Source organism: Pseudoliparis swirei, chromosome 6 (genome assembly GCF_029220125.1).
Source record: "Pseudoliparis swirei isolate HS2019 ecotype Mariana Trench chromosome 6, NWPU_hadal_v1, whole genome shotgun sequence".
In the NCBI taxonomy this organism is placed as follows: domain Eukaryota; kingdom Metazoa; phylum Chordata; class Actinopteri; order Perciformes; family Liparidae; genus Pseudoliparis; species Pseudoliparis swirei.
In genome coordinates, this window is record NC_079393.1 from 25,358,446 (window position 1) to 25,370,751 (window position 12,306).

The 12,306-nt window shown below is 43.6% G+C and overlaps 1 protein-coding gene across 2 annotated transcripts in view; it reads left to right on the forward strand.

Annotated features, from left to right (window-relative positions):
* The first annotated feature begins 3,438 nt into the window (after positions 1-3,438).
* LOC130195216 (rho family-interacting cell polarization regulator 1-like) overlaps positions 3,439-12,306 on the forward strand; it is a 56,282-nt gene continuing 47,414 nt past the window's right edge. The window contains exon 1 of one of the 2 annotated variants that reach the window (XM_056416612.1): positions 3,439-3,607. In XM_056416612.1, coding sequence (XP_056272587.1) covers positions 3,589-3,607 — 19 coding nt within the window. In that variant the 5' untranslated portion in view covers positions 3,439-3,588. The remainder of the gene's footprint in view (positions 3,608-12,306) is intronic. The other variant, XM_056416613.1, reaches the window with a different exon arrangement.

Genomic DNA, 12,306 nt, shown 5'->3' on the forward strand with positions numbered 1-12,306 from the left:
AACGGAGACGATGGCGCGCCCGGGCGAGGCGGCAGAGGTCAGAGGTCCACGAGGGATCCTCACGCACAGCGGCGTCCCCCCGAGTTGAATCTCTGGGTCAACTCAGCCGACTCTCACATGTCTGCCCCTAGAGACTGATGTTGACGGTAAACGCATTCGATCGGGAGCGCGCGAGGGTTTTGATAAAGTTCGCGGAAGGATTTACGTGACAACATCCGGTTTTGCAAAGTTAGCGGAAAGAACCACGTGAAACAACATCCGTTTTTCAAAATAAGATGTCGACAAATCATACACTAACATATAAAACTAAACAATTAACTGATTTTGTTTGTATCTTTATAGATCGTTTCTGAGATTTAGCTTAAATTATGCTAACATTAAAACATTTTTACTGTACCAAGGAAGAGTTTATAAAAATAAGTCAGACTTTTGTATGTTAAAAAAAGTCCTGTTCATAGATTTCCCCAAGAATTCCAGGAAATGAATGATGCAGATGTGTTCCATACATATCTGAAATCCCCATCACTGGCAATCAATCAATTTTAATGTATCAATTAGGACATTTTTCAAAGTAAAAGTCCTAAATGTTTAAAGAAATCGGTAATTTCTTTAATGTTTGAGGTGCTTTATATATGTATTTCCTCACAGTCCTAGGCAATAATGCTACACAATCAATGGAATGCTTCAATCGACACAGTGATCGGTAGAGATGCACCGATCAGCTTTTTGGTGCCGATCACAATCACTGAAATCAGTATCTGCCGATCCGATAATACCGATCACGGTGTCGATTGAAACGTCTGATAGTTCTCGCAGATGTTACGTCATCTGATCGGCCGTTTTGAGAACGCCGATCAAAACCGATAATGGGAATATCGGCCGATATGGATCGGCGCCGATCAGATCGGTGCATCCCTAGTAGGGTTGGGTACCGAAACCCGGTGCCAATATGGTACCGGTTCCAATACAACCGGTATTACTCGGACCGAAACGCAACGCACATTTCGGTGCTTCTTTCCGGTGCCTGAGCCGATTGAAATTGAAAAAAACTATTGTTGTGAACTTCTCTGGTGACTCCGCCCTGTCAGCAGGTTGCGATAGCCTATCATATTTAAGTTTGACAGCGGAGGCATGCGCCGTGTGTGACTACGTGAACCCGTGTGGAGCACACCAGCGTCAGGCTGGGCGCGATGGGGAGACCGATGATGACGAGCAGCCTTAACTCAGATTAGTACCGTAACGTTGATTGCAAGTCTTGCATTCATAAAAGTAGCCCAAGAAATAATAAATTAGCCATTATAAGTTATAACCATGTTTAAGCTAGCTCGTAGCTCATAGCTAGCGCTAGCTACGAGCTACGAGCGTGACAGTCTGCTAGCAGATGTGTTGATGTACAGCGGTCCCGGCTATATACCCGGTGTTACCGGGAATATAATGACGGAGGAATAAAGACCGTGGGGCATCACTTTGTTTCAGTGTAACTCTGGCTGTCAGAAGCAAAACTTTATTTGTCACGTGTCATCTTCAGTACCTCTGATTGGTTGTTCTCTTTGCCCATCAAAACAGTGACAGGATTAACCCTATAAGGTCTGCACATGACAATACATATCACATCATATAATGGAGAACATATATTGTGTATGTTAACAGTCTGATATCCGTTGTGTGTCGGTGCTCCATGATAACGGCTTCTACAGGGAATATGGCCGAAGAGGTTTTTAATGTCTTCATTGTGCCTTTAAAAAAAAAGGATCGGTTCAGGCACCGTTTAGGCACCGGTATCGTTTTAAAAGTAGCGGTTTAGCACCGGTATCGGAAAAAACCCAAACGATACCCATCCCTAATCCCTAGTGATCGGTGATCGGTATTATCGGATCGGCAGATACTGATTTCAGTGATCGGTGATCGGCACCAAAGTACCTGATCGGTGCATCTCTAACAACAATGAAATATTGTTGCATTTTCATTGTGAATCCTGATCACTCTGACCTTTTTGAAACATTATGAAGCATAACATGCTGGCAGGTTTTGGCGATTGTTATCTTGCGTCATCACATTGTGGTGACTGTAATACTTCTGATGTGTACGTCGACGATGTGCCTGTGGCTCGGTGGTGAGCAGGGTCGTCCTTCATACAGATGACTGGTGGTCCGATCCCCGGCTCCACTAGTCCACGCCTTTGGGCAAGACACTTAATCCCAGATTACGTCCACAAACTGAGTTTGTGGTGTATGAATGCTCCTGTCATCAGTGTATTAACGGGTGAAGGATGACATATGTATTTATCTCTTTTCTAGTCCTCCGAACACTCAAAGCTCTTTAACGCTACAAGTACAGGCCGTTACTATTGGAGTTATTTAGTGTCACAAAGGGCTCACAAATAAATCATTGTTTATAAGCATTTTTTATTTTATTGTGGGAATATTACTGAATCTGTAGGGTGAACGAACTGAATAATTTCTCAGTTGAGCTTTAGCTCTGTCACTTGTGAGCAAAAGTTCATCCAGGAGGTCATTCGTTGTGCTTGTATTCAATTGTCAAGTGAACTTAAAGCACATTTTTGGAAATAAGTTTCATTTCCATCACCTGCTTTAGAGCTAATACAGTTAGTTAGTGTAGTCAGTTGGTATTGGTGGTGTTCCATGCTGTCCAGGGACAGAGACGAGCTCTCACGTGTTATCGAGTGAATTTTTGCGACAGCTGACCATGTGAGCTACATTTTTTACATGTCACATTTTATGTGGCAACATCATTGCATCAACAATTTTTTGGCATAAACCAGCATCGAGCAAGTGTTTAAAAAATGTGCGCAGTTGAAGAAAGTTTTCTGTCAGTTTTTGCGGTTTCCATGCAGCTTTTCTCATACTTCATAATGTGGATATACATAGTCAGATCCATAAATATTTGGACATTAACAACATTTTCATCATTTTGTCTTGGTACACCAGCACAATGGATTTTGAATGAAACAATCCAGATGTGCTTTAAAAGCAGACTTTCAGTTCCATTGGCAGCCATACATGCCCACGCCATCACTGTGTGTGTGTGTGTGTGTGTGTGTGTGTGTGTGTGTGTGTGTGTGTGTGTGTGTGTGTGTGTGTGTGTGTGTGTGTGTGTGTGTGTGTGTGTGTGTGTGTGTGTGTGTGTGTGTGTGTGTGTGTGTGTGTGTGTGTGTGTGTGTGTGTGTGTGTGTGTGTGTGTGTGTGTGTGTGTGTGTGTGTGTGTGTGTGTGTGTGTGTGTGTGTGTGTGTGTGTGTGTGTAATGGGGAGGAAAAGCGGGGGATGTCTTTCGGGAACAAGAGGAGGGAGGACCGCCTCGCCTTTTCCTCCCCCTCCTCTTCTTATCAGTGTGTATCAGGGGTGAGTGGACAGAGGATTAACCACGTCGACGGTAGCTATGGGCGGAGAGAAAAGGAACTAGACCGGGATAGAGAAAGGCGCTCGGCCAAAAGAGTGAGAGGGTTGAACACAAAGTGAGAGATCGGTGAGTAAAGAGACTAGAGGTCCACTTGGAGCGAGGCCGTGCGCTGGTTTCTGGAGTTGTGTGGAACCCCATCCCTCGGAGGACTTGACACCCACCACAGAACCATGTACAGTGGATATGGAGGTATGAACCATCTCCAATCATTAACTCAGTTTCTGCTTCACAGGTTTGTAACCAACAACATACCCTGTAGCTTGTTTAGAGCAACGTTTCTGTGTTGTAGTCATGTGACTCGACCATGCCACCGCCTTACTGTTGGGTTTGATAATTGGTTCACTTTTTTGGACATGATTTGGAGTATATAGCATACATTTATGGTTGTTGTGATTGTTGCTCCTTCGTTTAGGTCAAACAAACACACACACTGAGGTAACTGATCGTGTGAAAACAAGACTTTCATTTATTTTGTCATGTATTTTACAAACTTAACTAGCGGCAGTTACGTAAACGTGCTTAGTTTGTAAACAAACATCTATTTTATGAACAAGCATAACAATTTTATGTATTTTACGAAATGCTGATTTTACATACCATGCTTATTGTACGTAATGTTTATTTTACGTACCATGCTCATTTTACGTAACATGCTTATTTTAAGTACCATACTTATTATACTTACCCTACTTATTTTTACCCTTATTATAGTATTATACTTACCCTACTTGCGTAACATGCTTATTTTACATACCATGCAAAAAAGTTCATTTTATTTCTCATTAATCTCAGCACCATATCTTGAAAGAAAAAAATATAAATGTAGAAATGTTTGCAAATGTATGAAAAAAGAAAAACTGATAGTATTAATGGTCCTAAAAGGTCTGGATTTGTAAATGCATTGCAAACTCTTCTTTCTGTGTCAGCAATGACTTACTAAAATCAATCACAATTTGAGGAAGACCGTGAGTATAAATCCAAATCCAGTTTTTGAGTATAAATCGTTTTGAGAGGAAACATCTGTCTGTCAATGTAAACAGGAAGTCAGCGCCGTGCCTCACACTCAACGCCCAGCAAGTGATATATTAAACTTTAGTTTTCAGAGTATATGTAGTTATAATATCTGATTGTGGGCGATAGTGGCTCAGTGGTGAGCTGAGTCGTCCTATCAGAGGGTCGGTGGTTCGATCCCCAGCTCTGATTTGTCCTTAAGCAAGACACTTCAAAATTGCATTTAATGTAAATATGCAGCTTCAAGTCTAATGCTTTTGAAATATGAATTTGTAATTTGAATGTGTATTGGTGTAAAAGTAATTGTATTCAATACAATCTAGGCATACAGTAGTATCCGGACAAAATGTAGGTTATAGTTGAAACTAGGGCTGCAACTAACGATTATTTTGATAATCGATTAATCGGTTGATTATTTTATCGATTAATCAATTAATCGGATAAAAATTTTTTTTAAACTTTAATTGTCAACCCTTTATTCAAAACAGGGTCCGTACGGTCATGGAAAACCTGGAAAAGTCATGGAATTTTTAAATGGCTATTGGCAGGCCTAGAAAAGTAATTGAAAAATATATAATCCCAAAATATTTGGAAAAGTAATTCAAATTTGTTTCATTCAAATTTTAATTTACACGGTATATATATATGGTATGCTTTGGAATTCTCATTGTTAGTTTAAATACTACATCTTCTCACTTTGTCACGTATAGACAGAGTTTTCACAAAATGTTTAATCATGGAAATTTGGTTTAAAGTCATGGAAAGGTCCTGGAGACCCACTGGTCACCATGGTGATGAACCTGTTCACTGGTCACCATGGTGATGAACCCGTCACAAACAGACTGACAGCTTTCCTCTCCTGAGCAGTGGTCCCCATGTGGCCCGGCCCCCTGAACAATATCAGAGACGCGTTACGATTTATTATTGTTTTCACCTGGCCCGCTGCCGTTGAGATTGCAGTGAGACGCGGAAAAAATGTGAAGTGGTGCTCTTCGCAATAAAACATCTTTGATGGGACGTGTCGCGTCTCGGCCAATCAGCGTTCAGATGTCGACAGCGTTTGGGAAGTTAAGTTAGCTTGAATGTTAGTCCGCTACATCTGCTGCTGTCACGCTGCACGGTGTAGCGATACTAACAAAGTACCCGTACGTTAAAACTGTGATTTAGCATATTTTTAGTTTCGATACTTCATTAAAAGAGCGCCCGATCAGAGCTCACGCGCTGCTCCGCTCCGTTAAATGTTGTCTGCACGCAGCGCTGCGCTCACAGCGAGCGGCGGCGTGGCTTATCTCCGTTGCCTTTCTCCGTGGAAAAATATTTTCCGCTATCCGCCACGGAATAAATAACCACGTTTTCTACATTATACTCTTGTGGAAATGCCACACACGTCGCCCTGGTGTCTGGGTTCATAACGTCACCCGTAGGCGCACTTAGCTCCGTGAATGTCTCCGACTACGTGAAGGACTTCCGCATCCAGCGCCACGTGAGCAGCAGCAGCCAATTAGATTCATCAACAGAGGAGCAGCTCAGCGCTGATTGGCTCTCACAACGCAGCGTTCCGTCTCTCCTCGCCCTCTGCTACGCTCTTGTTTTTCCTGCGCCGCTCTGCGCTCAACTCAACTTTGTTTATACTCCGTGACTTATTGAGCGCCGTAATAATCGCGCGACACAACGAATCGATAATGAAATTCGTTGCCAACTATTTTAATAATCGATTTTTATCGATTTTATCGATTCGTTGTTGCAGCCCTAGTTTAAACGTATACATTGTTGTATAACTCTTATGATATAAAAGTCATCACATCATAATATAAAAGCATTTGGTTCTAAAAACAGACCTGTCAACCACATTACTCAGTGAATATTCAATATCACCTCATCTCTACTACACGGAAAACTTGTTTTTGTGTTGCAACTTGTTTTCTTTTTCTATAGAGAACTTAATAATAAAAAATAATAATGCATTTTACTTTATTTCAAAAAATAATAATCTGAGTGCTACAGAGCCAGTAGATGGTTAAAAACAAACTAGGATTTATGCGTATCCAAATCTGCGTTGTCATTTGTTATTTTCCACTGTGGTATGAACATGAAATGATGAAGAACTATCAATCATAAATTCTATTATTATTATTACTACTTACTATAACGCTGATACAATATTGCCCTTTTATCTTTGTTAACTTTTATTTTGTACTGTACTAAAATGAATAGTCACTGCAGTATTTTGGTTTCCTGGCAGGTCAAGAATATATTTATTCTAAAATTATATCTAAAAATATTTGTATCTTTTTTTTATAGCTGGTGCACAACAACAAATATCGGCACCCGGAATAGAACGCCAGTACAATAGCTACAGTATGAAAATATTTAAAGAAAAAATATCGAAATGACTTTCTTCAAAACAATAAAGAGAATATTCAGCTATATATATATACACACACACACACACACATGGTCATGACCTCAATCATTTCTACATTATCGACTTATCGTATGATATATTGACATGATCTCAAACATGTTTTTGTTATTGATTTATTGTACTTCACACATGTGTGGGCGTGACCTAAATAATCTTTACGTTACCGACATGACGTATGGATGTGTATAGTTTTTGCTGACCTTGATAATGCCTGTTGTGGCAACATTGCATATGAATGTCTGAATCAACCGCAAGGGCTCTCCTACTATTAGAGGACTTGTGCTTTTTTTTATACATGTTTAATTATCTTTTTTCTTTCTTTTCATATTTGGTTCACACTCCACTGTCTGAATATTATATAAGAATCAAGTAAATCACACTTTTAAAAGGTACAATGCTAGTCGTGGCTAACATAGCCTGGAGCAGTTGACCACACTTTGCTGTGTGAACTCTGCGTACTTCCCCTTTATCACACAGAGCCTAATATCCATCTCTTCATCTCACTCGTAGCAAAATAGGTTATTTCTCCAAACTATTCCATGAAGACATTGGATATTCTTCTAGTTTCCATTGGTTTGGATTCTGTGAATATGAACCTGCTTTTACTATCTATTGGTGCTCACTGCTATGGTCCGTTCAGATTTTTTAAAGTTATCCTTTTCCTGGAATTGAGCATGTCTGTACAGTAAAGCTCTTGGGTTGTTCCCGTGACTCACGAGAGCCATAAACTGACCATGCCCTCCTCTCAGGATGTTACTCCCTCCTGGGTTTCCTTTTCCTTAGGACAGTAATGAGAGGGCGGGGCCTGTAGTAGGGAAACTAAACTGTGTGGTGGGGGTGGGGGGGTGATATGAAATGGTGATGTTGTGAGGACAGAAAGCTGTAGGACCAGTCCTTTTGTTCACCTTGCTGAATATTTACAGTATTTTCAGAGGCCACGTTGTTTTTGAGGGTCACTTCTCCACTCACAGGATCCATCAGAAGATACAGGGACAGATGATTAGACAGACCCTGGCATCAACTCATTGTTATACCTTGAGGCATTTCCACACAGTGTTTCTAGCTCAGAGTAAATCTGTGTGTTCCACACCAAACACGCAATTTCCTGCAGTGGAAGAAACCATGTGTAGCCGATGGGCCCACCCCCCTAATGCTTTGTACCATTGGTTGAGAATCCCCCCCGAGCCGACTCAGCCAATAGAAACACTGCCTTTTAGTAATGCAGGACACCAATGTCATCAGCCCAGCATTCTATAACTGAACAATTAGCAGAAAGAACTAATTTTTCATTTCTCTGACCGTATGAAAATTTCATGTTTTTTTAGGTAATTTCACGGGGCATTACAACCTCATTACTGGTGCAACATGTAGGCAGATGAATTCGGCGGACATTGGCAGGACACTGTGTTTAACTCCGCCCAAGACGGGTGTGATTGGGTTAGAGGCGCAATTCAACAACAAGGCTAAGACTAAACTACAGTGGTGAGATACAGAAAATGATTGATGTCCTTGAATCTCGTTAAATGAAAGGCATCAGCAAACAAAGTCTTCAATCTGGATTCAGAGGAGCTAAGGCTCCCTGAAGGTCTCAGCAGACCTGCAGCTTTCAGGGACCTTGTTCCAGATCTATGGAGTAGAAGACCGGATTGCTGCTTCTCCATGTTTGGTTCTGACTCGGAACAGGAAGTAGACCAGTCCCAGACCATCTGAGGGGTATGTATGGTTCGTAAGGTAGATCTTAAATGTATTTAAGCCCCTGTACCATTCAGTGCTTCGTAAACCAGCAGCGGGATCTCAAAGTAAATTCTTTGTTGGACAGGAAGCCAGCGCAAAGACCTCAGAACTGGAGTGATGTGATCCACCTCCCTGGTCTTAGTGAGGACTCGAGTTGCAGCGTTTTGAATCGGCTGCTATTGGAAAGAAATGCTGTGATATGTGAATGACTGCTATCGGAGGATACAGGAATACTGTAGTTCAACAAGACAGTCCGATTGGTTCTCCCATTCCTGCGGCACATGTAGTCTCATCTTGTAGTTTTATGTTGAAAACACTTTGGTCTACATTTGTAGTTTTTATAAATAAAGGGTAGCCTCATAGAGCAGTTTGAGGGTTCAACTGTGAAAGCGACTGGTTAATCATTATTGTCAGACCTGATACCTTCAGCCTGCCATACTGTTACCAACATTAACCTGTGTTTTAACCTCACTGGACAGAGCGTTGCATTTATTGAAAAGATTTAGTTATTATAGCCAAAGGAATGTCAAAGCTGACCAATAACGGCAACTAGCCAGTGTCATTGTTAAAGCTATGACTACGGTTCTACTGGTGGGCTGATATGAAAACAAATTACAGTACATCAATATTTCACAGGCTTGTTTCAAATTAAATGGGTTGATTGGACTTGTATTCGAGTATCCAGCGTGTACAGGAGCTGTATCTCCAGGAGCGTCATGTGTTAAAGCTCCATTCTCTCTCCTGACCACCAGGGGATGACTCCTCTGGTTGTATAGAAGTATATGCTTCATGTGTTGAAGCTGCATTCTCTCTCCTGACCACAAGGGGGCGACTCCTCTGGCTGTATAGAAGTATAAGCTTCATGTGTTAAAGCTGCATTCTCTCTCCTGATCACCAGGAGGCGACTCCTCTGGTTGTATAGAAGTATATGCTTCATGTGTTAAAGCTGTATTCTCTCTCCTGATCACCAGGAGGCGACTCCTCTGGTTGAGGTCTATAAGTGACTCTACTTTGTAAAAATGATTTTATGTCTCAATCTCTGGTTTCAAGTCTTTTTGCATGATGCCATCATTTAGTACATTACGGTCATTTAGAGTCAAACAGACCATAAAGCAGGGGATGCTTTAGGGTCGTTGTCCTGAACCCGGACTGTGGTCCGTGGGTAGTGACCCCTGCTCTGGAAGACCTCAGCCTGGTTCTCCCGTGCAGCGTGGCGTCTGTTCCTGGCCGGGAGAGGAGGCGCAGGAGGAAGCTGCAGGCTGCTGTCGTCTGAGGAGTTTCTGGTGAATCTGCGTGCCGTAAATAGTTTTGTCTGATTTCACAAGGAATCCGGTCCTTATTTTTCTCTCTGCTGGTCTTGTTTACTCATGTAGGTCAACTAGAGGTTTCATAACCAGATACAAGTTCCTTTCAGTAAGACACAGCCTTCAGACGACCAACACCAACTTGTTGAGATGAGGTTTAGTGTAGTAATCCTCTTTGAGACGATTCTAAATCCCAACTTCAATGTTCTTTAGAAATATGTAGTTTATTTATCACGACCATTGATTCCTGAAAATGGCATCAGAAGGCGAAAATATAGTCAAAACCTTACTTGACCCAGGTAAAGATCTCCATTGTGTCAACTGGACCAGGCGGTTCCCCGTCTCTGACCTCATGACCCCATGTCACCTTCAATCGCCCACTTAGCTCCCGAAGAAATCCCTCCATTGCTCCTCTCCGGAAAGTATTACCGTCGGGGGCATCTCTAAAACACCATACTGCTGATGAAAGCCCCTCATTGAATTGTAAAGATACTAAAACCAAAGTCGGTTTCCTTTTATTCATCACAGACCCTAACGACCTTCCTGCTAACTCATGTTTTCATGAAAGACAAAACCAAAATATCCAAGCTGTAACATATAGTTGCTCTGCTTTTCACAGATATGTATGTATAATCTGTGTTTTTACACTGTTTATAACAAGCATTCATTCATACACCATAAACCCAATATATTTAGCATTATTAACATCAATTCTCCTCTTCATAACAGAAGACTAAAGTTCACATTATCAATTGTTATCAGAATCAGAATCAGAATCAGAAACAGGTTTATTGCCAAAGAATGAATGTTTACACAAAAACAAACAAACGAGGAATTTTTTGGTGGAAGGTGCACATGACATGACAAACAACAATCGGCGCAAGGAGGAGGAGGGAGGAGGAGGAGCAGGAGGAGGTGGAGAAGGAGGAGAGGAAGGTGGAAGAAGAGGTGGTAGTCCTGGGGGTGACAGTCAGTCAGTCCCGGGGTCCATGATGATGTCTCGACAGCCAGTCAGTCCCGGGGGTCATTGATGAAATCCGCCCGTCGGGAAAAAGCTATTGGTGTGGCGGGAGGTCGTGGTCATGATGGACAGCCCCTCCCCAGCCTCCCAGGAGGGACTCGGACTCGGACAGTGTCCAGGGTGGGAGGGTTCGGCGACAATCTTTCTGGCCCCAATTCAGTGACCCCGCCTAGTGGAAGTGAACAGGACCTGGAGGAAGGCAGACTGCAGCCGATAACCCTCTCGGCCGAGCGGATGATGCTCTGCAGCCTGCGCTTGTCTTTGGCTGTGGCTGCAGGGTGCCAGACGGTGATGGAGGAGCAGATGATGGACTCAACGATGGCCGTAGAACTGTACCATCATCTCCTGGCAGGTTGAATTTCCTCAGCTGCCTCAGGAAGAACATCCTCTGCTGGGCTTGAGATGGAGCGATGTTCAGCTCCCACTTGAGGTCCTGGGAGATGATGGAGCCCAGGAAGGGTAGGGACTCCACAGCGCCGACGTGGGACCACAGGAGAGAGGAGAGGGGGGCTGCATTCCTCCTGAAATCCACAACCATCTCCACTGTCTTCAGAGCGTTGAGCTCCAGGTTGTTCTGGCTGCACCAGGTCACCAGGTGGTCAGTCTCCCACCTGTAGGCGGTCTCGCCCCGCCAGAGATGAGTCCAATGAGGGTGGTGTCATCCGCGAACTTTAGGAGCTTGACGGACTGGTGACTGGAGGTGCAGCTGTTGGTGTACAGGGAGAACAGCAGAGGGAGAGAACACAGCCTTGGGGGGAACCCGTGCTGGTGGTCCGGGAGCCTGAGACGTGTTTCCCCAGCCTCACGTGCTGCTTCCTGTCGGTCAGGAAGTCTGTGATCCACCTGCAGGTGGAGTCGGGCACGTGCAGCTGGGAGAGCTTGTCCTGCAACAGGGACGGGATGATGGAATTGAAGGCAGAGCTGAAGTCCACAAACAGGATCCTGGCGAGGTTCCTCGGGAGTCCAGATGCTGGAGGATGTAGTGAAGGGCCATGTTGACTGCATCGCCTGCAGACCTGTTGGCTCTGTAGGCGAACTGCAGGGGTCCAGGAGTGGGTCGGTGATGGTCTTGAGGTGTGACAGGACCAAGCATTCAAGGACTTCATGACCACAGAGGTCAGGCGACGGGCCTGTAGTCATTGAGTCCTGTGATCTTGGGTTTTTGGGGACGGGATGATGGTGGAGGCCTTGAAGCAGGCTGGAACGTGGCATGTCTCCAGGGAGGTGTTGAAGATGTCGGTGAACACCGGAGACAGCTGGTCCGCACAGTGCTTCAGGGTGGAGGGGGAGACGGAGTCCGCCCGCTGCTGGGGTTCTGCTTTTTAAACAGCCTGTTGACTGCTCTCCAGGATGACGAGGCGTCGCTGAGTTGATGGAGGGTGCTCCAGAGGTG